This window comes from Vipera ursinii (genome assembly GCF_947247035.1).
Source record: "Vipera ursinii genome assembly, chromosome: 10".
Taxonomy (NCBI): Eukaryota; Metazoa; Chordata; class Lepidosauria; order Squamata; family Viperidae; genus Vipera; species Vipera ursinii.
Window position 1 is genome coordinate 2,678,580 of NC_139520.1, and position 18,415 is coordinate 2,696,994.

The window sequence follows — 18,415 nt, forward strand, 5'->3', positions numbered from 1 at the left end:
TCGGCGTTGCCCAGCGCCCGGAGGACTGATGGGGCAGGTGGTCCAAGGCCAGTTCTTTCCCTCTTTCCAGCTCTGGGGAGGGCTCAGCCTGGGCTGCTCTGCTTCTTTTAGTATGTCATCAAAACGATGGAAGTTGAATCCTCCAAGACCAAGCAGACCCTCAGCGAAGCCCAGTCGCGGAACCAGTACTTGCAGGACCAGGTTGGGATGCAGAGGCAGGTGCTGAAGGAGATGGAGCAGCAACTGCAGAACTCCCAGAAGGCGGCGGCTCAGCTCAGGGCCCAGGTAAGCCCTCCTGAACACGAGGAGGAGGAGAGAAGGCCGGAGGCAGAGGGGAAGAAGAAGGAGAGGTCCCCCTCTCGCTCGGAGGTCGCCACGGGTGCTTCTTTGTCTTTGGCTTCTGGTCCCTTGGGGAAGGAGCCGAGTGCAGGTTCTGAATGCTGCGGTCCACTTCCTCTTTGCTGCTGCAGCTTTGATCAGCAGGGCACCCCTCCCTGTGGTTCTTCCCATTCTGAAGCCTAAATCAGGTGTGCCCCAAAGTGCAGAGTGTCCTCGACCTACCCATATTCCTCCAGCATCTGTTCAAAATTGTGCTGAAGTTCAGCTGTGGTTATGACCAGTCCTCAGAGTTCCCCCTGTCCTAGCATCCCACCCCACCCCATCACAGGATCATGAGTAGGGCACTTGGCAGTCAGCTCAAACCTGTAACTTTGCAGTACCCCATGATCACATGATTACCACTTGCAATCTTCCCTGCTGGTTTCCCCAAAAAGTCAGTGGGGAAGCCAGCAGTCACGAGTCGCTGGGGTAAGTCTCCCCACCTGCATATCCTTTCCACCCCTCTGCATTTGCACCACACCTGCGCCTCACCAGCCATTTGCACACTCCCACCCTCCCTCCCTGACTTGCACCACACCCGTGCACATCCTCCTGACCCTCACTGCAAACCCCCTCGCTCCCTCCCTCACCTGGCTGCAGCCATTTACCTGTCTGCTGGCCTTTGACTTGTAACTTCTTGCCAGCTTCCCCAGTAAAACAGTCGTCCGGGACTGCATGTGTTAAGTGATGTGGTCATGTGATATCACACTTACTGAAGAAAATCGTAAGTTGAGGAACAATTTTACTCGTACTTGTAGGGAGAACTTGTATCCCTGGATTCTAGTAGGAGGGCAGCTTTCTGGTGCTGCAGATGAAATAGTATTGCTTAGCTCATTCCGTTCTTCCTTAACAAAGGTGATCAATTGATCACCATTTGCAAGGATGAGAATAAAGGTGAGGGAGAACACAGGAGGGGGTTGCGTTGTCTGCCGACTCTCTCTAAAACGTGCAATTGCACAATCAAAGCCGTGTCTGGAGCTGCTGCTCCTCTCTTCTCCTAAGTGGCAGGAGAAGCTCCCCAGGTCCTGCTCAAGAAGAGGGAGAGGAGCCTCAGAACCTCATGTGTCCATCCTGCAGGTGACGGTGTATGAATCCGAGCTAGAGCAGTCCCGGGAGCAGATGCTGGAGGAAATGCAGAACTTGGAGGAGGACAAGAATCGAGCCATTGAGGAAGCTTTTGCTCGAGCACAACTAGAAATGAAAGCTGTCCATGAAAATCTGGCAGGTGCGTAGCTTGGACCTGGAGGATCGTCCTCCGCCGGGTCTGATTTGCTTTCTGAGCGGCAGCCAAGAGGCTCCTTCGGTGTCTCCTGAGTTGCCCGATCGATCGCGGAGTGAGTGGAAAAGGGGAAAGGCCAATGAAAGTGAGCACTTTCCAGGCCAGCTTTGAAGTTCTCCCCTTTGCAGGCGTGAGGGCCAATCTGCTCACGCTGCAGCCGGCGCTTCGCACTCTCACCGGTGACTACAACAGCTTGAAGCGCCAGGTCAGGGAGTTCCCTCTTCTGCTGCAAGAGGCTTTGCAGAGCGCCCGGGCTGAGGTGAGCTCGTCCTCCGTCTCTCTTGCTGCCCAAGTCCTTTTTCCTACCCCGAGGAGAGCGGCTCCTGCTCCTCGGAGGCAGAGGGGCCTGGGAAGGACGGAGGCGCACACAAGCCCCTAAAGCAGCTCGTCTTTCTCCAAGATTGGGCAAGCCATTGAAGAAGTGAGCAGCACCAATCGGGAGCTGCTGAGAAAGTACCGGAAGGAGCTGCAACTCCGGAAGAAATGCCACAATGAGCTGGTGCGATTGAAAGGTTTGCTCCTCCATTGTCTGTGTTGTGTGTTTAGGGGGCACAGTGGGAGCGTTGGTGGGTCAGCCAAAGTTGCTGATCTGAAACGGGAGACTTGCCTGACGTGGTGGAGGCACATTTTGGGATCCAAGGACTCGATTGCAGGTGGGGGAGGGGCTGCCTGTGATTTGCTGCTTGACTGAAGGAAGCAGCCATTAGGAACGGGGCCTTACATGGCGGACCTCTTGGGCTGAGGATGGGAGTCAGGAAACATCTCGTCCACTTACTTAACTCTGCTCTGAGCCCAGAATTGGAAGAAGTTTACAGTCAACCTTTGACGTTGCAGCAGGGAGAAAGCAGAACTGCTTAATTCATTCTTTTCATCTATTTTCATGCAAAAGAAACAAAAATACTCTAACCTACTAAAAGTCCAGTACTCTTCTGTGGGAGGCAGAATAGGAATGCAAGTCAAAATAGGCAAGAAAAAGGTAGGACAACGCTTGTCCACCCTAGGTGTCTATGGAGGTTCTCAATCGTCCAGGTCACGGTTGTCCCAAAGGTGCTTTTTCAAAAGGCAACTGGACTTTCTTACTTTTCTTCTTGAAAATGTTTTGCTTCTCATTCAAGAAGCTACTTCAGTTCTAACATCTGAGTTAGAACTGCAGAAGCTTCTTGGATGAGAAGCAAAACCTTTTCAAAGAAAAAACAAGGAAGTGCTTGGAAAAACATCTTTGGGATTGTCTACTCCAGATAAGTTCAGATCACCAAGACCAGATGCATCACATCCCAGGGTTTTGTAAAAAAAAAACTGGCAGACACGATCTTGGAACCACCCAACGTCATCTTTCAAAGATCCTAGAGCATTGGAGAACTCACAGAGGTTTGGAAAAGGGCTGATGTGTTCCAATTTACAAAATGGGAAAAAAGTGTATAGAGGAAACTAGAGACCAATCAGCTTGACATCAATACTGGGAAGATCTGGAAAAAAATAATCAAGGATCACATTTGAGTCTTGTTGCCAAATGAAGAAGACAAATAGAAGCCAGCGTGGGTTTGTTGAAAACAGACCATGCCAGACAAAACTTATTTTTGATAAATTAGTGTATAAGCAAAATGCTGTGACATAGTTTACCTAGACTTCAGTAAGGTATTTGACAAAATAGACCATAACCTACTTTTTAGTAAGATAGAAAAATATGGCATAGACAGCATCACCATCAAATGGATTCATAGCCGGCTGAGCAAGCACACTCAGCATCTAGTCCTCAGTGGAGCTACGTCTACATGGAGGGAAGTATTCAGTGGGGAACCTCAAGGGTCTGTCTTAGGCCAGTATTCTTCAACACCTTCCATAAATGATCTAGATGAGGGGACACAAGGAGAACTCATCAGATTTGCAGACAACATCAAGCTGGGGGGGAGTAGGTAACATTTTAGATGATAGACGCAGGATTCAGAAGAACCTTGACAGAGTTGAGCAGTGGCCCCTATCCAACAAAATGCAGTTCAGTGACAAGAAAAGTAATGTCCTTCATAGGCAAGAAAAGCCAAATGCACAGGCATACAACAGAAAAGGTGGCATCTGGATCAATAATAGCAGTTATGAGAGAGTTCTTGGTATCCTAGTACACCACCAATTAAGTGTGAACCATCGGTGTGCTGCAACTGCCAGAAAAGCTAATACAGTTCTAGGTTGCATCAACAAAGGGCTAGTTTCAAAATCACGTGAAGTGATAGTAGCACTTTATACAGCATGGTTGAGACCATACTTGGAATACTGCATCCAGTTCTGGTCACCCATGATACAAAAAGATGTTGGGAGGCTAGAAGAGTGCAGAAGAGTAACAGCAAAGATGATAAGATGTCTGGGGGCTAAACCATATGATGAACAATTAAGGACTCTTAAGTATGTCTCGTTTAACGAAGTGAAGGACTAGGGGTGACATGACAGCAGTCTTCCAATATCTGAGAGACTCTCACAAACAAAAGGGGACCAACTTATTCTCCAAAGCAGCTGACGGTAGAACTAGAAGTAATTATTAAGAAGAGATTCAGCTTAGAATTAGGGAGAAGTTTCCTGACAATGAGAACAATTAATCAGTGGAATGGCTTGCTTCAGAAGTGGTGAGTGCTCCATCACTGGAGGTTTTCAAAAATTGGCTGGTCAGCCATTTGTCCAGAATGGCATACGATCTCCGGCCGTGGGCAGGAAGGTTGGACTAGAAGACCTCCAAGGTCTCTTCCAACTCTTATTGTTCTGCGAAGTTTTGGTTTTGTTCACTGCAGCAGTAACATAATTTGGGGAAGGCTTTGGATTGTCTCTGTTACTGTTAAACGGTACCATTTCCTGTTAAAGGTAATATCCGAGTGTTTGGCCGTGTTAGGACAATACAAATAGAGGATGGTGAAGGGCCAGAAGCTGTGAGCGCAGTGACCTTTGACCCTGATGATGATGGCGTCCTACATCTGATGCACAAAGGGAAGCTAGTATCTTTTGAACTGGACAAAGTTTTCCGCCCAGAAGCAACACAGGAAGATGTAAGTGAGGATCTTCTGGGTTAGAGAATCGGTGTGTGTGTGTGTGTGTGTGTGTGTGTGTGTAGAAGGAAACTCATTTGCAGGGTTCCTCAACTGTAAGAGCCAGTTTGTTCTAGTGGTTAAAGCACCAGGCTAGGAACCAGGAGACAGTGATTTCTAGTTCCACCTGGGCACAAAAGCCAGGTCAGTGACTTATGAGGCAGTTATTCTCCTTTAGGGTCCTTGAAAGGAAAATGGAAGGAAGGAAGGAAGGAGTGTTGGGTATGTTTGCCGCCTTGAGTCATTCATAAAAGAATAAAGGTGGAATAAGAATCTACTAAATATCTGGGGATTCCTAGGGTGATCATTCTTAGGATCTCTCTTCTTTCTGATTCACTTGACATTCCAAGAAGCTCTTGGTTAAAAAGACAGTTCATGCGAATGTCCCTCTGGGGCCTCTTTTCACAGGGCATTTCTGAGCCTGTTTTTCCCCCCAAAGGTCTTCCAAGAAGTTCAGGCGCTGGTCACATCATGCATCGATGGTTACAATGTTTGTATTTTTGCCTATGGACAGACTGGTGCTGGCAAGACTTACACCATGGAGGTAAGCTGCTTCCTTTCCTTGATGCTCTGCCAGGCCTGCTGCAGACTAGCCGGGCCGGTTTCAGAGAGGGGAGCAGGGGGATCCCGTTCCGTCACGCTCCTTTCCTTAATTTCTGTTCCCTGATCATCCTTATTGCCTTCCTAGTTCACCTGAATCCTTTTTTAAAAAATGCGTCCAGAATTGGAGATGTTGTTACCATTGGTGGAATCACACCAGTGCTGCGTAAAATGGAACTTCTACTTCCTACAATTTGGAAAATCCATTTCTGTTGATGCAAGCTAAAATTTGCAAGTCTTTTTTTTATTTGCAATCACAGCACCCTCTTGACCCATACTCAGTTTCTAAACTTTTAAGTCTTATATCCCCACTTGTGCCTGTACATTTAATTTTTGGGACCCTAAGTCAAGAATTTAATCAACTATGAGAAACTTGTGACATACAGAGACATTTTTAATACTGAAGGGAAACTACAAACTAAACAAGAATTGGAAGAACAGGGCATTGAGCTATCATGGTGGCCACACTTGCAAATGAGATACGAAAAAGATGCTAAAACATGGTTTTTATAAAGATCAAACAGTGACCAGATACTATTGTCATCAGATGAAAAACTGATTAAGAAACTCTATAAATTTTTATTAAACTTGAAGATGGAAGATGAAGAAGTCAAAGAAACAATGATAACTTGGGCAAAAAAATTTGGGCATAATGTAGAATTAGAAAAGTGGCAAAACCTGTGGAAAAGAAACTATAAAATAACAAGGGCAGCTACTTATAAATAAAATTTATATAAAATGCTTTATAGATGGCATTTACAACCTGTAAGATTAGCAAAAATGTTTAAAAACATGTCTAGTAGTAGTTGGAAATGTAGGCAAAAGTCAGGCATGTACTATCAAAACATTTTGGTCAAAAATACACATGTGGTTAGAGAAAATGTTAAAAAACTTTTAGATTTTAAGCCAGAACTATTTCTCCTAGGTATAATCACAGAGAACTATGACAAAAATGTATGTATTTAATATTACATGTATTAACAGCAGTGAGAATTATATTTGCATAGTATTGGGAAAATGAAGAAACACCAATGGAAGAAGACATAATTAGGAAAATTTTGGATTGTGCAGAAATGGATAAGTTTACATTGAAAATGAAAGGGAAAGAAGATACAGAATATTTTCAAACATGGGATAATTTTTACAAATGGCTAGAAAAATGGAGTAGAGAGTAGGAATGGACGTTGTATTACTATTAATGTTAAATATGTGAACCAGACAACACATTAAGCACTAAAGATTTGTAACTATAAAAAAATAAAATATCTATAAAAAAGAAAAAAGAAAAATGGAGAGTAGAGAAATTTATCCTTTTGTATCGTATCATCCACTTGTCCCCCCTTCCAAGCCACTGAGTTGCTCTGCTTGAGTGCAGGCTTCAGATCAACTCCATATCCAGGTACAGGTGAAACTCGAAAAATTAGAATATCGTGCAAAAGTTCATTTATTTCAGTAATGCAACTTAAAAGGGGAAACTAATATATGAGATAGACTCATTACATGCAAAGCAAGATAGTTCAAGCCGTGATTTGTCATAATTGTGATGATTATGGCTTACAGCTCATGAAAACTCCAAATCCACAATCTCAGAAAATTAGAATATTGTGAAAAGGTGCAATATTCTAGGCTCAAAGTGTCCTACTCTAATCAGCTAATTAAGCCATAACACCTGCAAAGGGTTCCTGAGCCTTTAAATCGTCTCTCAGTCTGGTTCAGTAGGAATCACAATCATGGGGAAGACTGCTGACCTAACAGTTGTGCAGAAAACCATCATTGACACCCTCCACAAGGAGGGAAAGCCTCAAAAGGTAATTGCAAAAGAAGTTGGATGTTCCCAAAGTGCTGTATCAAAGCACATTAATAGAAAGTTATGTGGAAGGGAAAAGTGTGGAAGAAAAAGGTGCACAAGCAGCAAGGATGACTGCAGCCTGGAGAGGATTGTCAGGAAAAGGCCATTCAAAAGTGTTGGGGACTTTCACAAGGAGTGGACTGAGGCTGGAGTTAGTGCATCAAGAGCCACCACACAGAGATGGATCCTGGACATGGGCTTCAAATGTCGTATTCCTCTTTTCAAGCCGCTCCTGAACAACAAACAACGTCAGAAGCGTCTTACCTGGGCTAAAGAAAAACAGACCTGGTCTGTTGCTCAGTGGTCCAAAGTCCTCTTTTCTGATGAGAGCAACTTTTGCATCTCATTTGGAAACCAAGGACCCAGAGTCTGGAGGAAGAATGGAGAGGCACACACTGCAAGATGCTTGAAGTCCAGTGTGAAGTTTCCACAGTCTGTGTTGATTTGGGGAGCCATGTCATCTGCTGGTGTTGGTCCACTGTGCTTCATTAAGTCCAGGGTCAACGCAGCCGTCTACCAGATTTTGGAGCACTTCATGCTTCCTTCCACAGACGAGCTTTATGGGGATGCTGACTTCATTTTCCAGCAGGACTTGGCACCTGCCCACACTGCCAAAAGCACCAAAACCTGGTTCAATGACCGTGGGATTACTGTGCTTGATTGGCCAGCAAACTCGCCTGACCTGAACCCCATAGAGAATCTATGGGGCATTGCTAAGAGAAAGATGAGAGACATGAGACCGAAAAATGCAGAAGAGCTGAAGGCCGCTATTGAAGCATCCTGGTCTTCCATAACACCTCAGTAGTGCCACAGGCTGATAACTTGCATGCCACGCCGCATTGAGGCAGTAATTGCTGCAAAAGGGGCCCAAACCAAGTACTGAGTACATATGCATGCTTATACTTTTCAGAGGTCTGATGTTGTTCTATGTACACTCCTTGTTTTATTGATTGCATATAATATTCTAATTTTCTGAGATTGTGGATTTGGGGTTTTCATGAGCTGTACGCCATAATCATCACAATTATGACAAATCACGGCTTGAACTATCTTGCTTTGCATGTAATGAGTCTATCTCATATATTAGTTTCCCCTTTTAAGTTGCATTACTGAAATAAATGAACTTTTGCACGATATTCTAATTTTTCGAGTTTCACCTGTAATTGCCAAGTGGCCTAGCCCAGAGTTTGCTGGCTTGTCAATCGGATGGCCCGGAGATCTATGGCCAGGGCGCCACTCAAATCCCAAATGTCCATCATGAACCACCATTGAGTGTTGCTTGTCTGCAGCCAATTGTGTTTGGGAAACAGATGATAAAATTGATGAGGGTATAGATCAGCATCACAAAAATGTGTACAGTGCATAAAAAACTAAGGGGAAAATAATACCCAGAAAAGCTAACTGGGTCAGTTGTTAAGGTGGTGAGAGGGAAATACAAGAATGAGGGGTTTCTTGAGGCTCTCTGAGCTTGATTGCATTCTTGCAGACGTTTCATTACCCAAACTAGGTAACGTCATCAGTGTTCTGGTGCCAAGTACATTTAAGGCCTAGGAGACCTGAGTAGTTAGTTGTCAGACATATCCATGGCAGTGGGACAGAACTATTGATTAATTCATTGATTGTTTCATTGATTGATTGACTGAGAGTCATTCATTCATTCAGTTTATATAGACTCCTGTTATGGTCTACTAAAGTGGCAGATGCCCAGGAAAGAGGGAGCACATTCCAAGGGGGGGGGGCGCGAGACAAGAGACAGCACAATCTGGAGCTGGATTATGGGAAGAGGAAGAGATTTAGGATAGCCACTCCTAGGATCTCTTGATATATCGGTTGGAGTGAGAGTAGTAAGGGTTTACTCTGGCAAGAGTCCGTCTGTTGGTGTGAATAATTGATGAGCTGAATTTTGGATTTTGTGACATCATTCTTGGACAGGTCCTGACACTGCTTATCTCACTTTCATGACTTTGGGTGGCCTGCAATTAAAACATAAGCAGTACCAAAAAAAACCCAAAATAAAAGAACCATACACACAATACAAAACATTAAAACAATTAAAAACAATACAGTGCAGTCACTGGGAGCGCTCAGCCACTCAAGAGCAGCCATTTGATGGGCTCCACCCCATTCTGACCCCCAGGCCAATGACCAGGCCAGCTCTTGGTAGAAAGCTGCCTAGAAGGGAGCAGCTAAGTCTGAACACCAGCCCGGGGGGGGGGGGAAAGGCAGCATCAGGGCACATGTGTGATTATCTCAGCATCGCTGAGCTGGCAAGTGCATTCACACCTATCACAAAGAAGGAGAGTTTTAAACTCTTGCTTAATGGGTCACTTGCTCGGGATGTGCAGAAGAGGGACTGCAAATGAAACCAATAATTTGCATAAATCGTTCTTACTACTTTGGATACGATAGATTTTATCCATTATTTTGGGGTGATGCTTGCAGAAGAAGGTTTTGTAAAGTAAACTGAGGTTTGTTGAACCAAAATTAACTACGCATATTTTGAAAAGTACAATAAAATACCTTGATTGTTGTCCTTTTTTGAACTGTTCCAAGTTCAAAAGGCACTCAAAACAATTTCCGGGAAGGATGGTGGCAAAAAGAATTGTAAGAAATTGGAAAGGTGATATTAATTATTCCAAATGCTAAGGAATGGTTGTTACAACACGTGTTCTCTGTGCTTTGGAAAGGGCAACATTTTCTACTAATCAAAGAATGGAGCGATGTGTGTTTCTAGGGCAGAGATTCCGGAATATCTTGCAATGGTTTCTTTCAGTGTTCATCTTACAATAGCAAATTCATTGGTACAGCAGTGATTGTTGATGAGTATAAAATATAAGATAGATTCTTGTGTTTTTCTTCTTAGTTTGTACTTTTAATTACTTTTTTTTCTTTAAGAAAATTATCATTTTTTTAAAAAAAAATGAAAGGATGGGGACTTTGCCCCCACCAGACCCTCGACCTTGGCAAGGACTATTCACGAGTTTCTTCTGGGCTGCTCTCCCCCTCCAGGACTTGGAAAAGAGAGCAGGAATGGAGTTGGCAGGGGTTTTTTTCCCCAGTGTCCCCCTGAGGCTGCCACTTGTGGGTATCTCTGTAATGGCCGCTTCCACTTTCTTCTTTCGTGGAATTCCTTTGCTTTTAACATCAACACGATGCGTGTCTGCCTCTCTCATCAGGGCAGCCTGGAAAACCCCGGGATCAACCAGCGGGCTCTGCGGCTTCTCTTCTCCGAGGTGCAGTCCAAGGCTCCCGACTGGAATTACAGCATCACTGTCAGCGTGGCTGAAATCTATAATGAGGCTCTCAGGTAACGGCAGAAACCAGCCTCTCCAGCGGTTGGGAAGAGGTAATTTGGCACGTGGGGAAGGGCGACCGCAGCCCCTGCCTGCATGCTTTGGAGCAACAGTCACACTTTTTGCAGGGGGGCTTCCGAGTTGCACTTGGTGAGCTTCCAGAACTCCTCCCACCCCATTACCCAGCTCCGTCTCCCTCTGGACACAAGCGAGCAGTGCACAAAGCTGCCTCTGGCCAGAGCAGCCGTGCTGGGTTGTGGTTTGCCTGAATTTATGTGGGTTAAAAAGTAAAGTCTTTGGGCTAAAATGAGAGCCTTAATTCTGGGTTTTCTAACAAAATGACAGCTTCCCCGAAGCGCTGAATGGGGTTTGGGGCCGCACACTTCAAAGCAGAGGCTGATTCTGCTCTTTCCTTTTGCATCTTTCAATAGGAAGTTGCTTCCATCTTTGCATTTTGGTCATTTGGCCTCTCTTCTCTTTCCTGGGATGAATGCCTTCTCCGTGACTGGCACTTCCTGTCTCCCTTTCAGGGACCTGCTGGGAAAGGAGCCTCAGGAGAAGCTGGAGATCAGACTTTGCCCAGATGGCAGCGGGCAGCTTTACGTTCCAGGCTTGACCGAGTTCCCTGTTCACAGCGTTGAAGACATCAACCAAGTTAGCAGGGACAGGAGGGGCTTCCTGGTGTGGCAGTCCCAGCCAAGGTGTCCAGGAAGGGGGGGGGGTCCATTCTCTTCCTGAGATGGAGCTTTCCCTGGAGTTTGGGCAAATCTGATGGCTGAAGCCGAGATTTTCCCACCACTTGTGCTCCCAGAATGCCCCAGCCAGCTTGCTAGGGATTTTAACAGCCACCAGTTGTGTGTTTAGCCCTTTAGCTGAGGGCTCCCCCCATGAATCGGTGCCAGGGTAAGAATGGCTGAAAAGTGGCAGAGACATCCCGGGTGTCTACCAGATGAGGAAGGGGCATCAGAAGGCTGAAAATGGCAGATCAGGCTGATTCTCTCTTCCCCCCCATTGCTGCTCCCAACCAAAAAAAACAATTCTCAGACCATTAATCCCATCAGTCATCTCTGTTGCAGGGAAAAGGGGTCACAGAATGGTGGGTGCTGGGTAGATGCTCTCTGCCTCCTTGGTGCCTTTGATCCTCTTCCTAACACCTCTGGCTGAAGGGAAGAGGTTGCTGGGCAGGAGTTTGCCAGTCATCCTTTTGCCAAAGTCCCCAGGCTCAGGGAACTCCATGACGGTTCCTCCACTTTTTCCCAGGTCTTTGAGTTTGGTCATATCAACCGAGCGACGGAGTGCACCCACCTGAATGAACACAGCTCCAGATCTCATGCCCTCCTCATGATCACAGTGAGGGGAACCGATTGCAGCACAGGAATAAGAACCACAGGTGGGTGTGGACCCCTCCTCTGATTCAGAATGGATTGCTGATCCCAGGGAATCTTGTGACCAGCAGCTAGGATGACTGACGGGAGACGGGCAGACCCTGGTTGGCCCTCCTGCATGAGAATGCTGAGAAAAAGACGGGATTCCCACTTCTGGTTGCCAGTCCTTTTGCAGTCACATAACGATGGACAACTGCATCTCTTTAGTTTAATGCTAACGTTATCACTGGAGGTTTTAAGAAGAGACTGGACAGCCGCTTGTCTGAAATGGAATATAGGGTCTCTTGCTCAATCGGGTTGGACTAGAAGACCTCCAAGGTCCCTTCCTATTATTCAGTATTTTCTTAGAAAAGTTCTTAGGTCCTCCAGAAGAACTCATATGCACCTGAATGTATGTTGCATTAGCAAAAAGGTGTAAATAGTTATTTACATTTTTCTGTAATGTATGCTCTTTGCAAAGGATTTTCTCCATTTTTTTAATATTTCCATTTTGTACACTTTGGTGAGGCGGGGTTTGAGAAACTACATTACAAAATTCAGAAAAGTGCAGATGGGAAGGATAATTGCATTCTAGAACTTACATTACTTTTTTTAGATGTTTGAATTAGATTGTTTCACAGGAACATGTAAAGCACATGAATCTCACGCCCCTCCCCTGCATGCGCAGGGGACGCAGGGCGGAACCGCTGCTTATTCAGGCAGCCTGAGAGCTCTTGGGGAGGCTGCCCTTTCGGTCTGGCTCTTGCCTGCCGGGGGGTGGCAGGTGTGAAGTGCGCCACCCAGTCTGATTTCAAAGGTCCATTTCAAAGTGATCAGTTCCGGTCTCTGACAAGAGGCTTCTATTCCACGGAGACAGAAGGAGAGGCAGAAAGATAGGGCATTATCACCATGCTTTAGCCCTGCTCATCACTTGGCCTCGCCTGTCCTCTCCCTCAAAGATTACAGCCAGCTTTACAGTCTTTGATAGTTAAAAGAAATAAACTTTGGGCAGCAGCTTCAGTGTTTGCCTTCTCATCTCCTAGGGAAGCTGAATTTAGTAGACCTGGCAGGATCTGAGCGTGTGGGTAGATCTGGTGCAGAAGGGAGCCGGTTGCGTGAGGCTCAGTACATCAACAAGTCGCTTTCGGCTTTGGGAGATGTGATTTATGCGCTGCGTTCCCGCCAGTCCCACGTGCCGTTTCGCAACTCCAAGCTGACCTATCTCCTCCAGGATTCTCTCAGTGGTGAAAGCAAGACCCTCATGATGGTCCAGGTGAGTGTTCCAGAGAAAGGTGGACTTGGGTGGATTTTTCAGGTAGCCCAGGGACAAAATGCAGGGTCCTGATTTTGCATCTGGCGTGCCTACTACTTTGCTCCTTGTTTGATGGTTATGTCAGATGATGCGTATGAGTCCTGTACATCAACGGTCAATGTTGCTCTCTAGCTGATGCTTTTTGGATAATTCAAAAAACGCTTTTATAGCTTGGCCGGGTAACCTCCCAACTGTGCACATCCTGCTCTGGACATTCACCCAATCCTCCTTTGAAAAACCAACTGAAACCCCCTTTCAGAATTCAGAGCCTGGGTTCCATTGTGTGCGTCGGTTGTGGGGTGGGCCACAAAGCACAAATGTGGGACAAGACCACATGCATACTAAAACTGGTTTCTGAATGTGGATCTTTATTTATCCAAAGCAGCATTACAGAAGTTGCTCCCAAAGTGAGATGGGCAGCATATAAATATAATAAATAAATAAAAGCTCAAAGTAACACCCACATCTCCAAAAATATCTCAGAAGAAACCTTAAAGGGGATACCCCCTCCAACCCCCCACAATCATTAGTGGAGAATAAAATGCTTGCTCTTGGATGGGTGAATCCTATGCCAAGCTCTTCTCGTTACACGTTCTTGCAGTTGCACCGCTCTGGTTGGCTCAGGGTGGCCAAGAGGGAATTCAAAAGGGGGCTGAGGGTGTCTGCTTGCAGGCTTGGAAAATGTTCAGGGCTGGTTGTGGTCTACCACACTGACAGAATCCAAGGTGCAGACTGCGCAGGCCTCAGAGGTAGTCCAACACACAGTAGCAGGGTGTAAATAAGGTAGATGCAGCATTAGCTATACAGAATATGGGCTAGGTCCTCCTAAGTCCAGATGGCAGATGAAAAGTGTGGAGAATAGGAATGTGAAGCTTCTGAGCGACTTCCAGATCCAGACAGGTAATCAGGTACACTGGCCAACCGTCCCTCGTAACAATGGTACATCATTTTACATTTCTCTTGAATCGTAAGGCAACGTCCATTTAAGTCCTCTTAACTTCATCCTTTCCCACAGATCCACCTGTAATTGTATGCAAAATTCCTACCCTATTTTATCATGCATTCTTTAACTTCTTCCATTTCAAATCTTAACTGTGATTTATACCTTTTAGCAGTTAACATGATCATCATTATGTAGGTAGTTCCCTTTCAAATTCGGTTGGGGTTTGGTTTGCTTCCCGAGCGGCTCCTGGCGTGGGGTCCCTCGGCCAGCCGTTCTCTGCCTGGAGATTGAGCCAAGGCCCTAGGAAAGCCAGCTGCCCAGCCAGAACATCTCCCTGTGGGGCCACTTGGGGCTCCTGGGCTGTGACTGCTCATTCCTCCTCCCATTTCACAGGTTTCTCCGGCTGAGAAGAACACGAGCGAGACGCTCTGTTCCCTCAAGTTTGCCGAGAGGGTTCGCTCTGTGGAACTGGGCCCTGGCACTCGGAGGGCAGAATTGGGCTCCTGGACCAGCCAGGAGCACTTAGAGGTACTGGGATTTCCTGCCTGCTGGGCTTCCTGGGGCCCCCGCTGTGGGGGGTCCTCCCCTTGAAAGTTGCTGTCACAGAACTGATGCTAAGTCCCTGGGGGAGGGGCTCGTGTCCTTGCGTGCAGCTGTCTTGAGGGAGGGAGCGTTGAGTCCCTGGTTCCGAGAGCTCCCGCTCTGCCCTGACATCTCTGGTGGAGCCCAGTTGGCTCAGCATCTCCTCCAGGCTGGCGGCTTCCGTGTCTTCCTGGCATGGACCTTTCCTTCACGGCTACACAGGCTGTGACTCACCAGTGAGGGAGGGAGGGCATCTCTCACCAAGTGGAACCTGAATCTGGTGTGGAAAGGGGTGTCGGGGGGGAATCTTGGTTGCGCGATTGCTTTGGCAGACGGAGGCCCTGCCACATCATCTGAAGGAACCTTCCTGGCAACAGCCACAGTTCTGTTTCCCTGTGGCTGCTTGTCTCCAGGTGGAGCCCTCCGCCGCCCTCCAGCCCTGCATCCGAACCCAGCCCTCTCCTCGAGCGGGGCGATCCAGCTCCCTTCGGGCAAAGCTCCAGAATGCAGGTAAGAACCCTTTCGCTTGCTTGGCCTCCTCCAACGAAGGAATCGCCTGTTCCGTCCTTCACCAAGAGGCTGGAGCTCGGTCTGTTTCTCTGAAGCTTCCTGGTCATCTGGCGGGAGTGCCCGGCAGGCTGCCAAGAATCCCGAAACCAAGTGGGCAGCCTTTCTTGCCACGGGGATTTTTTTCTTGTTCTTGTTTGAATTCATGTATGCCCAGTTGGGAACACATGGATACAAACTATCCAACACTACCCAACTGTGCTGAGGATTGGGGGGGGTCAGCCCCCCCCTCTTTCCCAATACCTCCTTGGCAGAACAGCTCAAGGCTTTTTGAGGGCAGAGGTTGTAGCCCCCTGTTGTCAGAGTTGTTCAAGCCTGGAACGTCTAAGGCAGAAGAGGGCAAGAGATGAGAAATTTTGGAAGCTGATGGAGCCACCCTCTGTTGCAAGAAGGGGAACAGCAGCAGGGTGCCTGATTCAGCCAAAGAGAGCTGGGCTTGGGAACATTTTGAAGATGCTTAAAAGGAGTTGATGGTCATAGCAGTGTTGCGTAGTTCCATACACAAAGTTCCTGGCCAGTGTAACGAAACAGCAGATGGCATAGGAGCCTCTCCTGTGGTCTTATTCATTGCCACATATCACCCATGGGGTCATATGTGGGTCTTCTTCACAAGCTTCATTAGGAACGTGAGGCATCAGGTCAAATGTTTATCTGGTTATTTTGTTAGCCAGGTACTTCAGGGAACCTTAAAAACCATCCAAGATATGTTGGTATTCCATTGATCAAAGCAGTTTTTGCACCCATTTGCTGTTTTGTGAGACAAACTTCAGTTATTCTATTCTATTTGATTGCAGCCTGAAATTAAGGAGATGCTCTGTTTGCCTCCAGGTGAGTGTAGATACAGGCTTGGCTCACAAGATCTTACTCTGATTAACAGGATGTTAACTTCTGCTGTGGCCAGAATGAGAAAGAAAAGGATCAGTGCTGTCTTTGGGCTTTGGTCAAGGACTGCAGAGAGCAGAAATCCTGAAAATTGTCCCCGGGTATCCTGTTGGGGGGGGGGAGCAGAACTTTTTCAGTGTTCTCTTGCGGGCCCCCTCCTGGTGAGGTTCCCTGGCCCGCCTTGTGCTGCTGGGCCACGGCCTGGTTATTCGCCTCTCTCTCTGATTTAATTCTGCAGTCCCACTTCTGGTTTAGCTGCAGAAACAAAGGCTGCAGAAGACCAAGTACAGGAAAAATAAACTCAGGCTGAAAATAGATGTCCTTTGCATGTTGAAATGCACTAAATATATACAAAGGAATGCATTTTTACTTTTTACAGAAGCAAAAAATGGACAGATTTGTCCTGCTTTGTTCCCTTGTGCTGAAATGCTTTTGGCCTGGCTCATCAAGTTGCTTCCTTCAGATTTGTCCTCTGCTGGGTTGTAGAAGCCCATGGTCCTCTTGGATGCTCTCAAAAACGGCCGCATTGTCTGAAACGCTTTCTGTGCAGCAATCACAGATGTGCTATTGAAGAAACGGTCCGTACTGAATGGCCCAAACTGAGTTTAATTGCAATGGGTTTTTGGAGCACAATGTTTGGCAGTTTTTAAATATCCAGAGTAATAAGAAATAAAGTGCAGATTTAATTTTGCTCAGAGGAAACAAAACAAATAGAACTATTTGACCCATTGACTTAATGGGTCTATTCTAGGAATAATTAATGAAGCCTGCATGAAACTCCCAATTCTAAGCAGAGTGCCTGCATCATTTAGATTTACTGATCGTTCGCCGGATGTTCTGCACAGGGAAAGTTTTGGGTGCCGCATGCAGGAGCCGGCTAGCCTAGGTGCCTGCAGCAAAGCAGCCGGTGGGAAGCGGTGATTCCTTAATGTCTCTGTGCACTGAGATTCTCTGCCAGAATTCATTTATGTCTCTGTCTCTTTGTTTTAGGGAAACAGAGGCCAATTCCTGTATGAAAACTGGTTGATGTCAGGAAAAGCTGTTTTCAAAGAGGACTTTGGGAATCCATGCTGGCTTTTCTAAAACTGCATCCTGGGCTGGGACTACAGCACAGATGCCCAAGGATTTGGATCAGTCATCCCGTCCACTGCTGGCGGTGGAACCGTACGGACTTCAGGATAGGGCCATGTCCTGATTGACAGCTTTTTAAACACATTTCTTTTTTAAAAAGAGCAGAGGCTGTGAACACACTTCGCTCTTATGTACCCTTTCCCTTCCATTTTTATTTGAATAAAAATGTTGCATCCAGTTGGAATTCTTGAAGTCCAGATATGTATTGCTAATAGTTTATTTTATTGTTGTACATATGCCATCTCAATTTTACATGGTACTGAAGCAATATGAAAACTACGATTGAAATATAGTCCGGCTGAGCTGGAGGAGTTCTGAGTTATCCTTTCATTTCACATTTGTTGGCAGGGCCTAAAGATATTTCTCTTTCCAAACTTTTAGAAAATCCTTCATCGAGTAAGTGTTGGACAGGTTAATGGCAGATGTCACCTTCCCCCCCCCCCCGCCCCCGCTCTCTACTCTCCACCTGCCCTTCTTTTTGGTGGTCAAATTGATGTAATTGTGTAGGGTTCTTTTTCATTATTTTATTGTTATTTCTGTTTATACTCTTCATTTTTTCCTTTTTATTGTAGCCCCACAGCAAGATAGGCAGCAAACAAATTTAACAAATTGTTTTAGTGATTTCACTTAACAATCACTTCACTTAATGACCAAGTTGCTGATCCCAGTTACGGTCACTAAATGAATAGAATAGAGCTGGAAGGGATCTTGGAGGTCTTCTAGTCCAGCCCCCTGCTCAATTCCATTTCAGACAAGTGGCTGTCTAGTCTCTTCTTGAAAATCTCCAGTGATGGAGCGCCCACGATTTCTGGAGGCAAGCTGTTCCACTGATTAATTGTCCTCACTGTCAGGAAGTTTCTCCTTAGTTCCAGGTTGCTTCTCTCTTTGATCAGTTTCCAACCATTGTTTCTCGTCCTGCCCTCTGGTGCTTTGGAGAATAACGTGACCCAGTCTTCTTTGTGGCAGCTTCTCAAATATTGGAATACTGCTATCATGTCACCCCTATTTCTTCTTTTCTTTAGACCAGCCAAACCCATGTCCTGCAGCCATTCTTCATATATTTGTCTCCAGGCCTTGGACCATCTTAGTTGCACTTTTCTGAACTTTGTCCAAGGTCTTAACATCTTTTTTGTAGTATGGTGACCAAAATTGGCTGCAGTATTCCAGGTG

At 46.2% G+C, this 18,415-nt stretch overlaps 1 protein-coding gene across 6 annotated transcripts in view; it reads left to right on the forward strand.

Annotated features, from left to right (window-relative positions):
* The window catches only part of KIFC3 (kinesin family member C3), a 33,331-nt gene extending 15,143 nt beyond the window's left edge, over nt 1-18,188 (forward strand). For 5 of the 6 annotated variants that reach the window (XM_083370301.1, XM_083370297.1, XM_083370296.1 and 2 more), the window contains 13 exons: nt 112-285; nt 1,456-1,603; nt 1,786-1,916; nt 2,058-2,169; nt 4,502-4,683; nt 5,162-5,266; nt 10,348-10,478; nt 10,995-11,118; nt 11,725-11,854; nt 12,872-13,101; nt 14,477-14,611; nt 15,043-15,175; nt 17,105-18,188. In XM_083370301.1, coding sequence (XP_083226427.1) covers nt 112-285; nt 1,456-1,603; nt 1,786-1,916; nt 2,058-2,169; nt 4,502-4,683; nt 5,162-5,266; nt 10,348-10,478; nt 10,995-11,118; nt 11,725-11,854; nt 12,872-13,101; nt 14,477-14,611; nt 15,043-15,175; nt 17,105-17,130 — 1,761 coding nt within the window. In that variant the 3' untranslated portion in view covers nt 17,131-18,188. The remainder of the gene's footprint in view (nt 1-111; nt 286-1,455; nt 1,604-1,785; nt 1,917-2,057; nt 2,170-4,501; nt 4,684-5,161; nt 5,267-10,347; nt 10,479-10,994; nt 11,119-11,724; nt 11,855-12,871; nt 13,102-14,476; nt 14,612-15,042; nt 15,176-17,104) is intronic. The other variant, XM_083370300.1, reaches the window with a different exon arrangement.
* Nucleotides 18,189-18,415: the final 227 nt, after the last annotated feature.